We start from the raw sequence: 21,431 nt of genomic DNA on the forward strand, positions 1-21,431 counted from the left end.
GCCTATGCATGCTTTCTTAGAAACACATCCCATTGCATTCAACAGAGCTTATTTGCATGTGTGTGTAACAATGCAACAAGTGAGGCAAATGGAACAAGAAATATAATATTTAACTTCACATATACCCTCATAAAACCTTAGCCTCATAAGAATCACCAGGTAAGGTCCTAGGAAATATTTAAAATACTGTATAGCGGTTGTAAAGAATATGAAGTGGGGGGGGGGCAGGATAGTAAATTCCATGCTAGGAATAAAAACTACAACACTGTCAATAACATAATGACTTTGTACAAAAACACTTCCTTCTCAAGTAGAGTGCTGCACTGCAGGCACGGAATATAGAGAACCATCAATTGATAAAATCAACTCACTGTTGAGTAAAGTCTACTCCCCTTTTTTTAAGTTTAGGAAGAATAGTAAGAAGGAATGTGATAATGCTTGATTAAAAATGATACATAGTATGGAGAAAGTGGATAGACTTTTTTCCTCACGACAGTCACAGTGGGAGGTGCCAGGTAAGGAAAAAAGGATCTTACTGATACTATTAGATATAAAAGTATAACCTTAGGCAGCTTTTAAAAATAATTTTATTTATCTGGTGCACCAGTTGCATCTTTTCCTGGAGTAGGGGGAAAAGTCACTCATGACCTTGTCACCTCAGGGCTTGACTATTGCAGTGTGCTGCACATGGGGCTGCCCTTGAAAACCACTTGGAAGCTACAACTGGTCCAGAATGCGGTGGCATGGGCAGTGATGGGCACACCTAGGTATGCCCATGTGGCACCTCTGCTTCCTGAGTTGCACTGGTTGCCAGTTTTCTTCAAGGTATGATCCAAGGTACGGAATATGACCTACAAAGTCCTACATGGCATAAGGCCCGGTTATCTGAGGAACTGCCCATCTCCTGTCGTGTCCATGTAGCTCCCACTCTGATAGCATTCCAGAAAGCCCTGAACACCTAAATGTTCTCCCAGGCCTTGGGGTAAGGTGGTTGGCACCCCTTGGATATGTTTGAGGGTATGAGTCTTGTTAGTCAGACATGCCATCTGTTGTTTTTTATTCCCTTTCTTATTCCTTTGAATTTTATAATTTTATTATATTGTATTTTCCTATTTTGTTTGGTTTTATTGTATACCTAGAGTCAGGTGGTACCTAAACCGAATAAATGAAATGATAAAGATAAGACTATCAGTTGCTACTAAATAGAATGCCTATATATCACCACCAGAATCTGAAGTATCATAACTCAGAGTAGCAGTTGCTTTGAGACAACAGGGTAGGGCTATTGCATCTTTATATCCTGTTTAGGGGTTGTTATCTCCATGTCTGATCTGTAGGTTTTGCCATGGTGGGAAACAAGATACTGAACTAATTTGCTATTTGGTCTGATCCAGATGGTCTCTAAATCAGTGTTAAGCAAACCAGCAAACTGATGGAATTTTTTCAATTAAAAAATGGGGAATGTTGGGATTCCCAATGGACATCTGAAATCTCCAGCCTCTACTTCATAAAACTCATGCAAACAAAGGTGAAAGGAGACATCTTTAATTATCTTCCCTACAAATAAACACTTATATTGTATATCCTTTTCAAAACAAAAGACAGAGAGGAGAAACAGTCTCCTGGTTGCTACAAAAAGTCATAAGGGAACATTCAATTCAGTGAAGTCTTTTGTCTACCCCATTAGCCCTCCCTTCCCATTTACTCCAGTTGTTTCTCCTGAAAGCTGTCAGAGTTTTTTCTCTTTTTAAAGGATCTTTTCTGTCATCATAAATGTTTTTTGTATAAAAAACTTATATATACAACTATGTATGTATTATCCAATGCAATTTCTGTGCCAAACTCGGAGAAGTGCCACCTTGATTGTCAAGTTCCTGGAGTTGTAACAGTTGTCTCTTGAACAGCTGCATTTGTGTAAGCCTGGAGGCAGGTGGCCCACACTAGTCACTTGCCACTCATCACCACGCTGAAGTCAGAAAGATCCATCCTTTTTTGAAAAAAAAAATGTCCCAAATGTGTTTAAGAGTTTAGAATTTCTTTCTTTGCTTCTAAGCAGCAAAGGACAAAAGTCCCATTCACAATGTCTGAATATCTTCCATGCTGCTTCCAAACAGTATTTTTTTAAAAAATGCCAAATGGTAAGTATGATTTATGTCCTCACCAATATTAACAAACCCTTCAGCTTCCTAAAGTCAGGGGTTTTCACATCCTCATTCATTGTACTCAGTTCTTTGGAGCAGCCTAGCTGCAGTTCTGGGTGTGAAGCTGTTGTGTACAATTTTGCCCTTTTAGGAGAAGACTGGGTGAGTCCCCACACACGTCCCAGTGCCTTATTTTTTTGTTGAAACGCCAAGCTGAAGTAGCTTTTAGCCTCCGTCGCCTTTCTCCTGTTCTTGTCTTGATGTGAGATGCTGATATCAGAATAGTGAGGCAAGGAACAAAGATGGCATTTGTGTGTAGGAAGGGAGGGTTATAGTCAGCAGTTCAGCTCAGGAGCGACCCAGCACAGAAGGAATAATGGTGAGCTGAAAACCAAGATCAGAAGCTGTTACAAATTGACTTGACTTTGGCTTTGTTCCCACTCCTACATAGGCAAAAGTTTGACTACAGGGGAAGTGATGGTAGAAAAGCAGATCTAAAACCAGTAGAGATCCTTGCTTTTATCCTGAGGCTGCAAACCTGAGAACGGAGAGAAAAAGAAAGAAAAAGAAAGAGAGAAAGTAGAAATTAAATAAGGGAGGAGAAAAGATATGAAATAAGGACAGAAAAAGCCAAATGCCTCCTCCCCATGCTTGCAAAAATAGGTAAGTTACCTAAAGTGTAAGAATTGTTTTCCAGAAGAAGTGTGAAATGAAGAGGAAAGGCTGGTCCATATGGATTAACCTCATACGAGAAGTTAGAAAATCTAAGATGCTTGTTAGCACAACCATTGGGCAAGTTACTACCACCTAAAGATTAGTGCTTCATATACTGTGTTCAGACAGTTGTTTACAAATGAGTCACCTTTTAAAAAAAAAAATAGAAAAATGCCAAGACAGTTTTTTATGTAATTTCTGGCATTAAAAACAGTTGCCATGATGATTCTCAACCAAAGGAAATAGAAAAAAAACCCTAATTAACTTGCAAGGTTATTGTGAAGTTGACAGTAGTGGACAATATCATTCAGTAGAGTTTGAGGACAGTTACTGAAAGAAACAAAAAAAGACCTCACACTGCTGGTGCTCTGTGTCTGTTTCTCCTCTCCTCCTGGTATCATGATGCAATATGATACTGGAACCTGGAATCATGCTGAGTGTTTCCTTGTCCCCTCATGGACAGCCAATGATGTGGAGAGGGCTGAGGAAACACAACAGCTTGGTTCACACCTTGTGTTAAGCAAGCCCTGGTTTGTTTTAATCAAGGGTTGTTGAAGAAGCTGCAGTGCCTGGGTTCCTACATCATGCTAAACCACAAAGCATGGTTAGAAAGTTACAGTGGCTGGAGTAACAAAACAGGCCACATTCCAGGTAATACCTTTTTCTTGTTCTGTTGCAAGGACAAGCAAACCACATGATAGCTTAATGCAGGGGTACAGAACTTCTGTCAGCTCAGGGCTACACTGGGCTTTGCCAAAAGCTACAATTCCAAATGTGACAGAAAGCAGAATTCCAATTTTGAGCTTTTGTCAGGATTCTTAAGGGCTGAAAAAATGCTTTAAGCCACTGCAAGACTTAAGGCATGTAATTTTCACTTAAAGCCTCTGGACTACAAACAAAAAAACCAAAACATCTCATCATAATAAATTATTTTGCTCCCACCCACTTTTTATGATGGCCCCTGCTTTAGCACAAGGTATAAAGCCAGTCATCTTCCTGCAATGATATAACATCACAGGTAGGGGGGGGGCAAATGACAAAATACATGTTATGCTGTTATAACACAAGGTCTGTCCATTTTGTACATGCATCACAACATTGCATGCATATATGAAAGGAGCAGAACTTTTGCAATAGTGTGATGATGCTTGTGTCATCAGTTTGACAAAAGCATTGGATCCTGTAGACACTTCTGTACAATTCAAAATGTGGCATCATATGTCATTGAGAAGAAGAGAGAAACAAATGTGGAGGGTCAGTTTCTTCTGTGATAAGCCAGTTTTGTCTGGGCTGGCCTAGGAAATGCATTGCAGGCAAGCTATGCCGTTGTTTACCTAATTACTTGCTCATTCATTTTGAATAAACAGTCATGGGATTTTCAATATGTGAGGAAAAGAAAGAAGAGTGGACCTGCCAGGTCTTACCTGTCTCTATATTCAGCCCTAAGCTCTGTGCCATCTCTCCTGCAGGACCAGCAAAAGGTGCTGGCGTTGTCCATGATGATGTGGCAGGCTCACTCTTGCCTAGCTCACACTGAGGGCTGACTGGCGTGGGCACTGAGGCAGGAGTGAGGCGGTGGGGACGCACAGAAGCAGCAGGCACCAGCAGCGAGCCATAGCGAGGGTCAAAATGTGGGCTGTAGACCTCATGCACTGTGGTGGGCCGGGGGTAAGCAGAGCTCTGTGTACCAATGTATGGGTGGTGGTGGTGGTGGTGGTGATGGTGGGCTGGGTGCCAAGGTTCAGGGCCCCCCTGATGAAGGTGGCTGTGCAGTGAGCCTGGAGAATAAGGGTCTGCTGTAGCAAAGGGCAGTTCACTGTGGGCAGTAGCTGTCAGCGGGCTGCCCAAAGAGGCAGGCACAGAAGAAGGTTGGTAAGTGCTGTTCCAGAAGGAGGGTGGGAAGCTACGCTGGCTCATAGGAAAAGATCCCTCTGCACAAAGGAAGAAAAGAACAAAACAGGACAGCATTAGAAGGATAGGAGGACAGATAATTCATTTCTATTCTTGGTTGTTTACATAGCCCCAACAACTTAACAACAATGGAACGATTTCATGCCTTAGGCATGAAAGCCGGCTGGGTGACCTTGGGCCAGTCCCTCTCTCTCAGCCCAACTCACCTCACTGGGTGGTTGTTGTGGGGAAAACAGGAGGAGGAAGGAGTATCAGGTATGTTCCCTGCCTTGAGTTATTTGTAAAAATAATAAAGGCAGGATAAAAAATAAAAAGTACCTTCTAGTATTACCTTTTTCCTGTTCTGTTACCAGGATCAATAGGTTTATTCTTTTAAGAGTTCTCAGATAGACTGATATATTCTCCCTTTCCCATCCTTCCAGGACATGCATTTAAAACAAAAGCAGCTCCCCTAAAAGGACCTGAATTATTTAGACCTGTTCTGTTTCACAGAGACTTAAATGCTTTCTTTTGTAGGTTGTTGTCAGTATTTCTAAATAAAAAACTAAATATTCTAAATTTTCCGAATAAAAAACTTTGAGCATTTATTCTCACACACATGATTAAAAATGCTTGTTATCACACAGGCATAAAACCTCAATAGCCTGTATTTATGCTTCATTTTACCCTGTCTCTTCCTTTTTTCTCCCCGTGTAAATTATTTATTTATTTAAATTTATTGGTCACCCAGCTCTAGTGGACTCTGGGTGGCATACAAAACTAGAGAAAACATAAAAACAGACAGCCCAGACTAAAATAAGACAATAAAATCAACAAAACAAAACAGGGGCCTTAGACAAATAATAAAACATCAACCTCAGGCCTGGGGCCACCGCCAGGTTTTCAAAGCATTCTGGAACCCCAGGAGAGAGGGTGCCATCTTCATCTCTGGGGGATGCTGTTCCAGAGGGTGGGGGCTGCAACAGAGAAGGCATGCTTCCTTGATCCCACAAGATGGCAACATTTAATGGAGGGGACCTTGAATGCACTCATTATGCTGGAACGTACTGGGTGGGCAAATACTATTGGAGACAATATCCAATAGTTATATCCAAGCCCTATGCCATATAGGGCTTTATAGGTAAATATTCTTCAGAAATGAACAACACCGAATTGTGATCGGGAGGCTCAGAGCTGTGCCTTCTATTCTGAAAGTTATTTTTTAAAAAATAGTTCAAAATTGAAAGTATTTGCATGCATCTTGAAGCTGAATTTTCTCCTCTCAGACTGAATGACACTGAAAACTTGTAGAACCATTATTTTTGAACTCATATTACAATGGGTATAGTACCACAAAACAATTTTCAAGACTTTGCTGCTCTTAAAACAATAGTTGGTTTCACACACTGTGTTAAAGCATAATGTGCATATTATTTTGGCTTAGGGTTAATCCAATCATAGTTTGTAAACTTTAGTATAAATCCTAGTTTAGCTTATAGCTTAGCACAAAATTAGTCATCTGACTTATTCAAAACACGACTAAGTGCAAAGAGTAAAGCTAATACATCTTTTCATCCTTTCATGTTATCTCTAAATCAAAGTATAATCTAAATTTCTACATTTTTAAAAATTCTAAAGTTTAAAAATAGCACATGAACTGGGTTCAAATGAATGTTTAGCATTATGCATGAAAATGTCCTGTTACTTATCAGTTAGAAATCATTCTTAGCACCATCTGAAAAATTAGTGCCTCTTTTTCTTTCTGTGCGTGTGCGTGTGTACCACTGAGTCAGTCTTGACTCCTGGCAAATTCGTGGATGAGTCCCTGCAGTTTTCTTGGCAACATTTTCAAAAATACTTCGCCATTGCCTTCTTCCCAGAATGAGAGTGACTAACCCAAGATCAACCAGCTGGGTTCTATGCCTAAGGCAGGACTAGAATCTATTATCTTTTGGTTCTAATCCAGTGCCTTTAGCCACTATACCACACTGGCTCATAAATGCCTCTAGTTATTAAGAAACTTAGTATAATGCTTGTGAAATCCTTTTTAAAACTTACAGTGGTACATTAAAGGTAAGGTCTCCTTCAAGCTGAGCTCAACTGCAGGTGACTTCATGGGCATATCCATCTAGGTTTTTTGGCAGCAATATGAACGTGGATTGCTATTCTCTTTTTCTGGATTTTTTCCCCTCAGCTTCATAGTCTAACCTACAGCCCTGGTATTAATTTACTTGGTCTCCCATCCATTTACTAACCAAACCCAAGCATGCTTAGTTTCTGAGCACAGACAAGGTCAGCCAGATGTTCCTATCTGCTAAGACAGTGTACTAAAAATAAAACTTTCTCAAAATTAAGAATATTGAATATGTGTCACCCAAGAGTCCTCCCAGCAGTCCTAATCAGCATGGCCAACTGCGCAGCTCTCCATCTCATCATGCTGTTCTGTTTTTCATAACTCTACAGATCATAATTCATTAGGGACCTTTAGTATAACTAAGTCCTTTATGTACCAACATGACATCTGGATAGGTTAGGGATTAGCTATCCTGACTAGCTCACTAAATGTACTGCCCTTTTCACTTGAGGAGGAGGAGTGGTAGTATTTTCAAGACTCTGATTAACTATGAAAAAGCTAATGGTGTATTTTACACACACGCACACAAACATATTCTGTTCAGTCATGTCCGATATTCCATTCAATTGTGTCTGATTCTTGGAGATTGCCTGGACAAGTCCCTGCAGTTTTCTTGGCAAGATTTTCAGAAGTGGTTTGCCATTGCCTCCTCCCTAGGACTGAGCGCGCGCGACTGGCCCAAGGTCACCCAGCTGGTTTGTGCCCAAGGTGGGACTAGAACTCACAGTCTCCTGATTTCTAGCCCAGTGCCTTAACCACTATACCAAACTGGCTCTCTGCACTGAAATATAAACACCTCCATTTGGGAGTCTACCAATGAATGATGAAGGTTGGATTATTACATCATCACACCTCCCCAAAGATAGTGTAGGGAAGTGGAATAAGGTTTGCACACTTTGGCTGTGATAAATTAAACAGGAAGGACCAGCTTATATGGGATTTAGACTATGGGCTGGGAACAACCGAAGGCCAGCATTGTGTGATCACAGAAGAATGTTTTGAGTTGCCAGGATGCTTTTCAAGTGAAGAAATGACTCAGAAACCCCAGTTATTTTCTCTTGTGAGAGGAGGCAGCCTATAAATTGCAACACCTTCCCCATCTCTGCTTTAAAAACTTAGAAAAAAGAGAGCAAGATAACTGGGAGCCAAAGCCTAGCAATTAATTTTAAAAGGTAGAGGACTGAGGAGGAAAGAAACTGCTCTACTCGTGAGCACACAAAGATACTATGCCTTTCATGTTTTCTAGGGATGCAAAATTCTTGTATTTCTTCTTTTGGGACACTGTCAGATGAGAGCATTAAAATGCTATCCACCAGTTCTTAAGTTGGCAGAAAAGTATTCCAGCGCAAAACTTGCTGCCTTGATTGCCAAGCTCCTTTTTTTTTTGGCTACATTAATGAAGACAATGAATGATACCTTAATCTGGACAAATTCAGGAAAGTGATTGGTGGACAGCTCTGGCTTCATTTCCCTTCCCACCAAGCACCTCTGCCTGTAGGGGAAAAATAATCCTCTCTCTCTCCATACTGTGCAGATAATAAAATAACAAAACAGTAGAAACTTGTAATGTATCCAATGGTGACAGAACTAGCAATACACAGCTGACACAACCTGGTTGTCTTTCCCTGTAAAATGACCTTCTAGGCAGCACAGGACTAGCACTCTTTCTTTATAAGGAGGCTTGTAGAAGCTGTAATCCAATACACCTGGATGGAGGGCATGAATTTGGAAGAGGTTACTTGAAGTTGTGGTAAATTCTTCCAAATAGGTTTTTTACTGCAGGACATATATCACTTTTGAACTGAAAGTTTTTGTGAGAGGAGAAGTTTTTGTTTGAATATATCTGTTAGCTGGGACCTCTAAGAGGAGTGAGAAAGCGCTTTCTGATGCGTTTTAAGATGGGAAATGAGTTCACCCGTCCAACTATGCTGCAATGACTGGGAACGGCTGGCTAAGCAACAAGAAAGCAAATGACAATGCACAGACATGTTTTATCCATCCTAATTAGCTGGGTTCATACCTCATGTTAAGTTACACACCACAGTTTATAAACCACAGTGAGCTGTTGTGGCACAACAATCTGAGCCCAAACCATCATGGTTTACCTCAACATGACTTGTTTTGGTTTAGCACAATGTGTGAAGTAAGGGAAATTGGTACTACCCAGTTACAACTCTGTCTGCTCATAAGCCTCACTGAATGAGCTATATCAAGGTGTATGTGATGGTGGTTATGGCGATTCAGTGAGGATCTCTCCCCCTCTCACATGCTTCAAAGTGCAGAGAAATGCCCAGTAGACTAATTTGCATTTCAGGCGAAGATGCCCCAAGACAAGTCTAGGCTGGCTGGCTGGCTGGGGTGATAGTCCAATGCATCTTGTGGAGCAGTTATCAAATGCCCTGAATTTTTGAATAAAAATAGTTGTATAAAGCAGCTCTCCTTAACCAGCTGGACACTTGGTAGAATACTGTATGGTCTTACCAGAGGGAACTGCACTGTAACAGTATGAATCTATGCATTCTTGTTCAGAAATAAGTCCTTCTGATTTCAGTTGGGTTTACTCCTAGGGAAGATGATGTAAGACTGCAGTGTAAAACTTCCCTTTTAAGTTGGTTAGTTTCCTAAATTTTAAAGCTTTTGTGTAATCAGAAATCGGCCCATAATATTTTCACAACACAGAAATGTTATACATTGTTGTGTATCTTGCTGTGATATACAGAGAACTGCATGCTAATTTTAAAAATGGTTTTTGTTTATTTGTTTACAGGGAGCAATAGTAGTGACTCCTAATACAGTTCTTCCATAAAAACCCAAGTCTGGAAAAAAGATCAGTATCTGGAATCTTTATGTGTTTTAAAGTCAGTTTGGCTCTCAGAATATGATTTGAATGGAATCTTCTCTAGGAGCACCTCACTAACATTGTCTGGACTTGAAAGCTAAGCGGTGCTAGTCTTGATTAGTACCTGGATGGGAGATCGCCTGAGAATACAAAGGCTGGAATTCAAAAAAGATTCTAGAAAAAGGCAATGTCAAAATATGTCCATACTGTTGCTAAGAAAACGACACGTCCAAGTAGTCAGTGGGAGGCAAACACTGTTCAAGGGCATCTTTTCCTTAGGTTTGTTTAGGATCTTGACAGTTGTAGCAGCATTAATCTCAGGCATAAAAACAAACAGGATGTTTTGACACCTAAAGGCAAATCATTTATTAACCAAAGCTTATGTGATGATAAATGTGATCATCTTTCAGGTGCCACAACACTCTTCATGGCTGTGGCTGAAATTTTAAACCCCAGCCCTTCTGAAATAGTACTGTCTGCCCCAATGACAACTTTTTCCAGTCAGGAAATTTGATCCCCACAAAAGAAACCAGGAAAATTATTGCAAAAGCTTTCCGTTTAAACTTATACTGACTTTATTTTGACCAATTTCTATAAGACTACTAGTTGTGGTATACCCATAGATACTGAGGTGGTGGTAGGACTATGTTCAGGGATTCTCCATTATCAGGCATGGCACCCAGATGCTCCATTTCATTCAGAACAGAGCGAAAGAGGGCCAGGCTGCAGAGCCTCGCTCCTTCAAGCTTCCATCCAACAGATAACGTTTATCTTGAGCAAAGCCTGGTGCTTTTATTCACAGAACCAGTGCCAGCGCCCCCACGCCTCCTTGCCTTCAGAAACTCTCATAATGGCATAGGCATTTGCTAGGAGACCCCGTTCCCAAGTGCTGTCCTCACTGTGCCAAAGGTAGACCCTGCTGCCCCCCAGCTCTGCATCTGCCAGTTGCTCCACCAAAAAATAATCTAATTTGTTCTCCCAGCACTGGGCTAGCCCCAGAACTGCCCTCCCAGAAGACTTGCAATTAATACAAAATATTATCATATACATATACCTATATGTGCCCCAGTAGCTTGATAACTCTTTTCCCCATTTCTCTCAGGATATAGGACTGACATAAGCAATTCTTTTGTAAATATAATAGTGAATGCCTATTATCTTCCAACACTGAATGGTGTAACCAGTTGTGGTTTATTCAGCAAAACTTGGTTAAGCAAACTAGTCATGATAATTTTATAATCATCTTTCTATAGTGTTCTATACATAAATAGAATTAAACTTACATTTACAGCATATGAGTAAAAAGCTGGTCTGTACTGTAGGTACAACTTGATTTAAATTATAAGAATAGCATGTATTCTTCACCTGTTGAAAAATCTTTGTCTGTTGTTTTGTTGGGTTCATCCTGGGTGACCACTGTTGTTTTTTATTCTTGCTAATATTGTTTTTTTATTGTTTTCACATGTTATTAACCACCCAGACTGACATTCGCTAGATGGGTGGCCAAATAAATTGATTTAATAAATAAATGTATTTAGCTCACTTTTTGAAAAAAAAGATCCAATTACCTCCTTAACAAATCTTCTATACAAACATATATAACTTCACAGCTTTATTAAAACATGACTTTAAATGTATTGATTCATATATGCCAGACCATGATTTGTTTAACAACTCAGAATTGCTGTGTTCACACCCTACACTAAGCCGTAAACTATGTTTCCCACCACAATTTCTGGGTTCCCACTGACACTAAGCGAAAATTAAGCCAAGCAGACTACAGCTGAACGTAGTGCATGAACCAGGTCGCTCTGCAACCAGTTCAGCCAGAGTGAAATATTAACTATTTCCTCAAACCAATTTTCAGTGGAAAAGACTCCAGAGGGACCTGCTTGACCAAAGCAGAGTACCATCTGGCCCAGTAATAAGTTTCTTCACTATGGCCAGAAGGCAGGCAGAAATCAGCATGAAAAGACAAAAGAGTCTCTTGCCACTGAACACGTAGGTTCTGTATAATTACTTCATACTCAACTCTGTCACTGAAAGCAGTTTTAGGAGTAGGTAATATTGGCAAGATTGTGCCACTGTTTTAATTAATGAAGGGAACCAGTGCTTATGTGCTTCGGATTTAGCATTTGTAGCAGCTTTTTGTTAGCTCAATAGTTCTTTTCTCTAAGGTTACTGAGCAAAGTCACGGGATAATTTCTCATCTCTGGCAAAATGAAGACAAGGTTGGTATCTTCTCCCCTTTTCCAATGCAAGTTTTTACACGGATGAGACTATTGGACAGATCAAACCATAAACCTTTATCCAGGAATATCACTGAACTGCCCTCCAACACTCCACCCTGAACAGAGGCAGGCGGAAGGTAAATTTGACAATAATAAACTCTCTTGCTCACATAAACCTCTTTTCCACTTCTATCACACAGGCAGATGATACTTCCCTCTTTCCCACTCTAGAAATTACTACAGAAATGAAATATGCTGGAGCCGAGGTTTAGTGTACATACTTCTTTTGGTTCTTCATCCAAAAGATATTCCTGGGTTCAGAATTATTTTATTCTTATGTTATATCCTGGGTCAGACTATGATTGGCAGTTCTGTTGAAGTGAAGTAGATCTCACAAACCTGGCTGCCTTAGTGATTATGACAGTAACTAGATAGTAACTAAAGTGTATTATGAGAGCCAGTTTGGTGTAGTGGTTAAGGCACCAGGCTAGAAACTGGGAGACTGTGAGTTCTAGTCCCGCCTTAGGTACAAAGCCAGTTGGGTGACCTTGGGCCAGTCACTCTCCCTCAGCCCTAGGAAGGAGGCAATGGCAAACCACTTCTGAAAAACCTTGCCAAGAAAACAGCAGGGACTTATCCAGGCAGTCAGTGAGAATCAGACATGATTGAATTGATTTTTTTTAATTAAAAAAGTACATTATAGCAACTAGCAGACTATCAGTGCTGCTCTCCTTTGCATACTGTACTTTAAAAGCAATCTATATTTAAAAATAATCTGAATTACCACAGTTCCCCACCTAGCTTGGCAGTATGTGCATGGAAGTTTCCAAAGGTGATTGCAAAGACACCGGGAAACCTGCTGAGGGGAGGGAATTGCACAGACTTATCCCCAAGATATAAATTCCACCCTGGTAGTCCTCATTTCTTCAGCAGCTGCTATCAGGTGGCCCAAGATATTTTGACGCAAGGTGGCTCCCCTGCCACTCTGTGTACCAAGATCAAGAATAGCAAAGAAATACCTTTCTTCAACACTAGCGATAGGGTAGTATCTGCTGTTACATCTGAAAGTGAGGTCGACTTTTTGGAGGGGACTTTCTCACTCTGGCTAATGTTAGGGCCAGTCCTGGTGAGAGTTCTATGGAAATAACACACCCAAAGCAGAGCCATTCATTTGCAAATGAACATATTGCAGTCATAGCAATTTCCTCCTTCTCTTAAAGTATTCAAAACCTGTATTCCAGTCACTGCCACCTATCCATGAACAACAAAAGCACCTTAGTTCCTTAGTCTTTAAAGTCTCCACAAAACTGCCTTTTCCCCTTCCAACCTATATGCATAGTTTCCTCTCTCAACCTTCTTCCTGGTCAAAACTGTAGTAAAGGCTTAGAAAGCTGAGAAATGTATCCATTTGTGGCCTCCACAATACCAAAAGGAAGCATTTACCTATATCAGGGACAGGCCACCGAGAGTTTCCAGATGCCTTGGACTACAGCACCCATGGTCAGAGGATTCTGGGAGTTGTAATCCAAGGCACCAGAAGGACCTCGAGTCTCAGGTGGGCAGGAGAACCACTAGGACCCCCACTGGGGCAAGACAAGCCTGAAGGCGGCTTTCCGGAGACGGGGGACTACGCAGCTCACCTCTCCAAGCGGCGGAGCTCCTCGCAGCGGCCTTGACGCCCGCGCTGGTGGGCGAGTAGCTGCTGGGCTGGCTGAGGGCTCGGCTAAAGTGCTCGTCCACCACGGCGCTGATGTCCCCTTGGAAGTAGGTGAACAAGACACACCTGGCGTTGATGTACTCGGCCTCGGGGGGGCGCTCTTTCTCCGGGCTGCTCTCCTCCTCCTTGATGCTGGCCGGGGCGGCGTGGTTGGAGAAGGAGGAGGAGCTGCTACCGCCGCTGGCGCTCTCGGCGGCTTCCTGCATCTTCGAGTAAAAGGCTAATTTCTGTGAAGGAGAGCCAAACTGGTCAGGGCCCGGCGATCCCCGCTGCCCTGCCTCCTCCCGTCCCTTGCATTTCCCGCATGGGGGTCTCAGAGCGACGGAGTGCACTTGCTGTTCCCTCCTGTCTCTTCTCTGGCAGGCCAAGGCGGTCTGCTCTCATTTCATTCCCACAACACCCCTGCGAGGCGGGCGGGACTGAGAGGCAGCGGCCTTTTCCGGACTAGCCTTTTGCCGAGTACTGCTGCTCAGCTAACCGTTGCTAGCCGGTAGGGCACAACCTATTGCGCCACAGCCAGGGCTGGGTGAAGCTACGTAAGAAAGCGTTGGGGACGAAACAGTCAGCGAGTGGCCTGGTCACCCCGCAAGCTCGGTGGCCGGCTGGGGACCTGGACCTGGGTCTCCAACACGATAATTATTGCACCTCCGCCTCGCAGCCGCGAAAGCGCGGGAAAAACAGCGAGGAAGAGTTCCGCTCTGCCTCGCCTATCAGCACGCCAACTGAGAGGCTCCCCCGCCCCACCGCCTTAGTGGAAAGGGGTCGTCAGAAACGCTCGCGCAGTTCCTCCTCCTGCCAGGGGTCCCACCAACGGACGCAGGCCATGCCTGGAGAAACGCAGAGCTCTGGCGAGCAACGCTGCCCTCGGATCCTGGGAGGTCCGAGGCAGGGCTGCTTGGGCGACGAAACCTCGAGTCCCAAGAGATCAGTCTCCCGTCGCTACAACTCCAATCACTCCTCCCCCGCGCGGCGGGTGGCTCAAGGGAGTGGTGATCTAGCCCATTTAGAAAGCAACGGGCTAAAGAAAGACCACAATTATCCGTTGGTCGGTTTTCAAGGTGCCACTCAGCGGAGCCATCTCGTGCGCGGTGTCTTCGCCTGGGAAGTCTCCTTCGACGGAGGCATTTTGGGCGGATAGCGCGGAAGAGGCGACAACTCGCGCGAAGGGCAAAGCTGGACAGGCCGCCCCGCCGCTCACCCGAAGCCCGGGCTCGGAAGGGACCCGCAGCTTCTGCTGCTCGGCTTCAGATATGTTGGCGCGAGGGAGCTTCTGCCGTCCTGTCCACTTCCCGGGGGAACTCTCCTCTGCTCTGGGGAAATCGCTGCGGAAATCCCGGAGAGGGGAAGAGCCGATGCGGTCCCGGATCCTCCGGCCAGCGCGCGTCCTGCGCTCTCTTCTCTGGCAGGCAGGCGCCCGCGGAACCTTTAGAAACGTCGCGGGCCCGACCGGGCAGAAGGTCTGTTTGCTGGAGCCGGGCGGACCCGAAAGGACAGCGCAGAGCTGCGTAGAATAGGATAACTGGCTCGGGAATGGCTCGATCGAAACGGCCATCCATTTGCTCATCTGAGAAGGCGACTATATATTACTCCCCAATAATTCGAAACTGCCAAAAGCAGCGAAGAATTTCCCATCGTAAATTAATTTTATTTTCTCGTCGACAGAGTTCGAGTTAGCGGATTAAACTTCCAGAATATAAGAAAAGCAAAGGGACGTGGACGTCAAAAACAAACAAACAAACAAAACCGCACATTAAGTTATTATAAACAAGGGAAAACTACTCTAAACAGATCGTTGAACCGGGTTGCTATTTAAGACACACTTCGTGCCTTCGTCTTCGCGGTGCCACAGGCGACTGCTGCTTTTTCTGCCCGGATCTAACGCGTTTTCCCCTCTGGAAACTGGGGGACCCCTAAGCTCCAGGGAAGGCCGTGATTCTCGATTTTTACAGGATTCATTAGAGCCAATGTTACCGTAATGAACGACCAAGGATAAATCTTGGGGAGCCTTGACTTCTGTCCCAAATGTACAGGTTCTTAAAAACCGCGGAGCGGAGTTCCAGTTGACTGCCGTCTCTTGGGCAGAAGACTGCCTTCTCTTCAGAGCAAATGCCCGCAGGGTCCTGGTTTAATTTCTTTTCTTGGGAAAAACTAGGCATTAGGAATCACGAGCATTTTGAGGGGGCGCTTCACGAGGTGGGCATCCTAAAGTCACGGGACTCTTCCCCGTATTTAGCCCAAGCAGAAAAATCCTCGCTGATTACAAGTTGAGGAGAGACAGCGAAGAGGACTTGGAAACGAAAAGAAACGCAACTCTTCGTTTCAAAATAGGTTTTGGGGGGAAAACGCAATTCTATGGCGAATAGAGGGAGAGAGACATTTCTGAAAGGAACAGATTGTATTTACTAGGTTCTGAAAAAGGGAGCGCATGCTCTGGAAAGCCTGCTATACGATTTCCGCGTTTGCTTTCCCGCGGTTAGGCTGCTTGCAGCTGCTGCTGCTTTTGGGATGGGCCGAAACAAATAATTTGGATTCGGATGCAGCCTTAAGTGACTGGAAAACTAACTCGGAGAAAAGCTTTTAAATGGGACTTTGGCAGAGAACAACAAGGCTCGACTAATCTCTACATCAACAATGCTTTCCCCTCGAAAGTCAAGTGAGAGGGCAACTGGAATGATTCCCAGGCATGGAGAAAGCGACTATTAATGGCTACTGTGACGGCTAGTGCATGCTGATGTCCACCCCCCAACAAGTTGCAGGTGGTCTTCCTTTGGGAATTGGAACTGGTTGGGCCATTGGCCTGATCCGGAGTTTCTGCTAAGAACTATTTGGGAAGGTCATCTGACCCACTGCTGCCCAGAAACAGGGAAGGCACATCATTACAGGTCAATAAATTGTCCATTGTTCAGTCCTTAAGACCTTCATACTGAGCTCCCTTCCATAATCCCACTGTTCTGATGTTCAGGTTTTGCAGGCTCTTCCAGGCACATATCTACTTCTTTTATTCTGAGAACACGCTGCAGGTTTTTTTTCTTCCTTAATGTCATAATGCCCCCCCCCCCAATTCTAAAACACCCTGGTATTCAGAGTAGCTACTGACAATATTCCAATGGAAATTCCACTGGAATTCCACACAGGTACCAGGTAATGAAAGTAGAGCATCTTCTCAGTGAAACCCTTTGTTCTGATTTTGCTAGTCAGTATTCTTCAAGTAGAATAACGTCAGTGGGTAATTTTGCGACTCTTTATATAGAGTAAAACAGCGGAGAGAAATTTTAAGATTATTGTGGAGGGCAAGAGAGCAAGCCAATGAGCACACTGCCTTGGCATTTCTTCATTTTATGGAGAAACTTGATTTTGGTTTCCCTGAAGATTTAAACCAAATTTATTTTAACCGATTTCTTGGGAAGCAGAAACTGTGCACTTCAGTGGCACACACAGAGCTACTCTTCCTTGCTGCTTGCTATTTCAGACAGCTTAGAAGGCAGCCCAAACAGCCCCATTTCTTAGTTAATGCAGTACTTCGTTTCAGGATGGGAAGTGAAACAAGTGCAGTTTTCTTGTAAATCCTATTTTAATCCTATTTTGTCCTAGCATGTTTAGAAGTTCCTCTACAGGAGCTTAAAAGGAAATAAACACAATATTTCTTTGTCACTGTAACAACAATAACAACAATATTGGGCCTGCTCAGGATGAATTCATTTTAAACAATAAAAACACAGCTTGCCTAAATAGGCATATTAGGTGCACAACCCTGTTCTAATTGCTTTGATTAGAGGTTGTTCAAACGATAAAAAAGGGGTTTCCTTATTTTTTAAAAAAAAGATCCTAAGGGGTACCCAGCTAATGATTTACAGTCATCCAGCCATGTAATATCCCTAATGCAGACAGTCTTTATATCGCTACAGGGACGTCTGCATGTGTGGGATGGTTTTCTAAGTGAAGGCGCGAGTACCGGCCCCATTTCGATCGACCATTTCTCCTGGCGGGACACGCAGCATGAGGAAGAAGGCAGCCTAATGCTGAGGGGGGGGGGGGGTGAGGTGCCAAAAGTCTGCAAAGCAGGTTAACCGGATATTAGAAACCCATAAGAAATGCCTAATATTTATGCAGAATACCTCGAGTTCAGAGAGATTGTCTGGCAGGTGAGAGATCCCGGCACGAAGGCCCGATATGGTATCGTTACCTTCTTCTATGCATATGGCTGAGAGTCTTCACGGAGCTGTCTTAAAACAACGAAGGGGCCGTAAATGTTTGTTATGGCAGAAGCTTTTCTGGACAAAGTCCACAATTCCTTAAATCATAATTAATGTAGATGCCTTTCGGGTGGCACCGGGCTCTTCGTTGCTTTTGCTATCCGAGCGAGCGCTCTGGATACACCTTTCTAAGTTGAAAGCTAAATGGTAGTTGCAAGTCAGAATCTTTAATTCCGCCCATACCAATCGTTGTCGGCCAGGGCGGTGAATCTGCTTTGATCTCACGGGCGTCCAGAAAGTTTACACCCGCGATTTGGCAGGGCTGCGTTTTCAATAGACCGCTTAGGATTTGCCCTCGGAGTTGTCCGCAGGAGGAAGTCGCGCGCCCTCGCCGAGCCGATCCTACGCAGGGAAACCCAGCCGAATCCCCAGAGAACCCGGAGAAACTGAATCCTTCGCCAAGGCCACCCGCCCCCTTGCAGTCCAAGCGAGACCACCCGTCAGGTCCGACCGCATTTCAAGAGGGACGGCTACCGCCCCACCCCCGCCGCCCGCGCCCATCCATCTCGGGAGAGAGGAAGGTATTCGCCGCCAGCGCGAAAAAAACCCCAGGCGAGGAGGGCCAACGCCAGGCCAATCTTCCCCACGCAACCTTGCCCTTTGGAGGGAGGCGCCCGCCCGGCGACCTACCTGGTGGTAGGGACTGTAGGCTGCTGCGAAGTAAGGCTGGGGAGGACCGTAGACTTGGTACATAACATCCAGACAGCTCATGGCGGAAGGCGGCTGGGGCTGGCGCCGCAAAGAGGGCTACGAGGCCAAGCCAAGGGGCGGCTTCTTCATGGGGCTGCCCGGAAAGCAGCCGAGCCCCCTCGGCCACTGGGAGCAGGTGGAGCTGCCCTGGGAAGACGCGTGCTTTGCCCTCCCCTCCTCCAACTTGCCCACAACAGCCCACCAGCTTCGGACCCAAAGGCGCGGCGGGCGCCCGACGGGAGGCATTTAAACGGCGTGGCCGGCGTCAGGCGGAGGCGGAGGCAGGCCGGCCCGCGGGACCAATGGGGAAGCCGCGTGCGTGCGCGCCCCGGGCGCCGTGGCCACTCGTGCTGCGCTGCTTTGTGCTACACCGAGTGGGGACCGGACCGGCGGTGCTGAACTTCTCGTCCCGAGCAGCGCCTTCCCTATAGAAGAGCAGCAGCGGCGCCGTCCTCTGGAGGCCTCGTCGAGGATGGGTTGGCAAGCGTGGCTGCATTCCTGGTCCTCCAGCTCAGGAGAACCTAAGAAAGGTCCACAATCTGGAAATGCAGTGAATGAGCAAATATAGGTGAATGACCAAATATAGTTAGAACACTGGGGGTCGGCCAGTCTTCTTCTTCGTTCCCCACCACGGACAATTTTTTTAAAACTGCTGGATGCCGCGACACTTGCTAGCTTCCGACAGGAAATGCACGGACGTTGAAAAGGGGTTGGGGAGGGTGGAACCCCGCAGCCTCTTTTTTCCAGTTGTATGGCTTGGATCCCTTCCTAGTGCTGGTTAGCTGATATATTGGCTTTGTTTCCCTAAGACACCAATGTCTCCTTAAGAGGACTGAGCCTACTGCTGGGGTTCGTATACACTTCTTACGACAAAGTAGCCACCTAAGCTTGGTTTGTACAATGTGAAGCTTTGTGATTCGATGCACAGTACAAACAGAGCCAGTCATTAACTGTAGTCCGTGGCGGGCATAAGAACCGAATTTAAAATGCTAGTTTTGTAAAGGGGACCTAAAAGAGACCTAGGTTTTGAAGAGTTTCTACTATTTTTTTCTCCCATCCTCGGTTTCTCAATACTTCCTCTCCTGATGAAATGTTCTGGAGAACCTGAAAGTTGCACATCTTTTGCGACATTTAGGTTGGTTTTTCCTTTTTCTTCCTGATAAGCTAATGTGATTCTCTTTGTTCTATCACAAATCATAAATTATGAAATTAATGAACTAACATTATTGTAACGTACTAATGCTGATAAATTATTAGATATACTAATGTTAGTTTATCGATTTCAAAATCTATTATGATTTAGAATACATATGTGTGATGTGTGGGCATGTACATACATAATAAACCCAACTCTAAGTACTTTCTTTTCTTCCATTCCCATATTCATCTACCTGGAATAGTATTGAATTTTTTTATGACTGATTCCTTCCATGTTCTCAGTTCCTTGGTATTTTAAAGCCAACTTCTTACTCAGCAATACTAATTAAGAACAAAAAAGCCTTGTAGGAATGAAATTGACAGGAATGCATGTATAGAAGATGTTCACTTTGCCAGCTTGGGGTAGAGAGAGGGGAGGCTGGCCCAGAACATGGGGGTATCTACCTCACACCAGTTGTAAACAAACCAGACAGAATTGATCAAATTAATTTCACACCAAAGCCAATGCAGAAAAGAAAATCAAATTTATAATAAGTCATGCATGTCGTCTCTCTCTTTCTCTATTTGAGAGAAAGAAACATAAAATTCTGTATATGCAGGATAGCATATACAGAATGCTGAGGTCCTTGCTTTCTGTTGATAATCCAAACAAAATGTTACCTCTAAAATGAAAGGAAGAGTCAATATTGACATCCACTATGAAACTGTTGTGCCACTCAGAACATGTACAACCAGAAGCAGCCACCACATTTTGGCTCATTCTAGAGATGGCCATAAAAAAGGTAGCGATGGGCACATCATACAGCAAGATTAGGTAACCCAATGAATAAGCCCGCATCCATATCCAGTCTTCAGATACTGAGATTCAGCATTAAGAATCAAACTACAAGAATGTAGGGCCAGCATTCTGAAACAGAGTCAGGGAGCAGCTGCCAAAGTCCAGCATTTGACAAGGGGTGGCATTTTTGATCCTCAACTCACCCTAGCTATATTCTCCATTAAGGAAAGGATTTGACTGCTGGTGAAAGACTTCTCTCTGTCCTGTCCCCATAAACATCACACCCCACCTGCTGTAGAGACCCTTTCCCCATTAAACAGAGGAAGAGGTGGTAACTGATGCAACAGCATATTATCTGTTATGGAGGGACAAACAGCAGCAATGGCTGTTGTGAACACATGGCATAGCAGTTGTAGAGGTACCTTGATGGTTGCTATTTCTGGCAACTGACCATCATCACTGATTGTGCTTTTCTTATGATCAGCTCAGCTGGCATTGGCTGTTGTTGTACCAACTACTTCTCCTTGCTTGAATATATATGGTTGCTGACATAAGGAAGTAGGAGGTGCCACTGGTTGTTTTGTTTTCTAGCTAGGAATGGGAAAGAAGAATGTGTTCACCTATGTTCCTTTGAACTGTATTTGGCGAAGGATGTCCTGGCAGCTGGCCTTGAAGACTCACTTCTCCCAAATGAGCTGGAAGCCAGTACGATGACATTTGAAATAGTGCTAGTGTGGCTTGCAAACATCAGCAAGGTACACTAGCTGAAACAGGAGAACATTCCTAATTGTCCGTTAAAGTGTTTCAGATGCATGTGAAGTTTGGAATCCAGGAAAACATTATATTCACATTTGATCAAATTATAAAATGTTGAATAGGACCCTAA

General features: G+C 44.1%; 1 protein-coding gene across 3 annotated transcripts; it reads right to left on the reverse strand.

The window, feature by feature from the left end:
- Nucleotides 1-1,511: 1,511 nt before the first annotated feature.
- VGLL2 (vestigial like family member 2) lies at nt 1,512-18,842 on the reverse strand. 3 transcript variants are annotated; one of them, XM_063310746.1, is made up of 4 exons: nt 18,550-18,842; nt 13,590-13,893; nt 4,280-4,786; nt 1,512-2,679 (listed from the first exon to the last, which is right to left on the reverse strand). In XM_063310746.1, the coding sequence occupies exons 1-4, from the start codon at nt 18,628-18,630 to the stop codon at nt 2,636-2,638; spliced, it is 936 nt and encodes a 311-aa protein (XP_063166816.1). In that variant the 5' UTR covers nt 18,631-18,842; the 3' UTR covers nt 1,512-2,635. The 3 variants fall into 3 exon arrangements, with proteins under 3 accessions (XP_063166816.1, XP_063166824.1, XP_063166808.1); XM_063310754.1 differs by lacking the exons at nt 1,512-2,679; nt 18,550-18,842 and adding exons at nt 2,727-3,336; nt 15,638-15,977; XM_063310738.1 differs by lacking the exon at nt 1,512-2,679 and adding an exon at nt 2,729-3,336.
- Nucleotides 18,843-21,431: the final 2,589 nt, after the last annotated feature.

This window comes from Candoia aspera, chromosome 1, assembly GCF_035149785.1.
Source record: "Candoia aspera isolate rCanAsp1 chromosome 1, rCanAsp1.hap2, whole genome shotgun sequence".
Classification (NCBI taxonomy): Eukaryota; Metazoa; Chordata; class Lepidosauria; order Squamata; family Boidae; genus Candoia; species Candoia aspera.

What these genes read in the sequence shown, in the direction of transcription:
- VGLL2 (XM_063310738.1), bottom strand. Translation starts at nt 18,630, where the DNA reads ATGAGCTGTCTGGATGTTATGTACCAAGTCTACGGTCCTCCCCAGCCT. An exon ending in CCTACAGTCCCTACCACCAG is followed by an intron (nt 13,894 to 18,549) that starts GTAGGTCGCCGG and finishes TCTCCTTCACAG; the next exon opens with AAATTAGCCTTTTACTCGAA. An exon ending in AGGGCTGAATATAGAGACAG is followed by an intron (nt 3,337 to 4,279) that starts GTAAGACCTGGC and finishes GTGTTTCCTCAG; the next exon opens with CCCTCTCCACATCATTGGCT.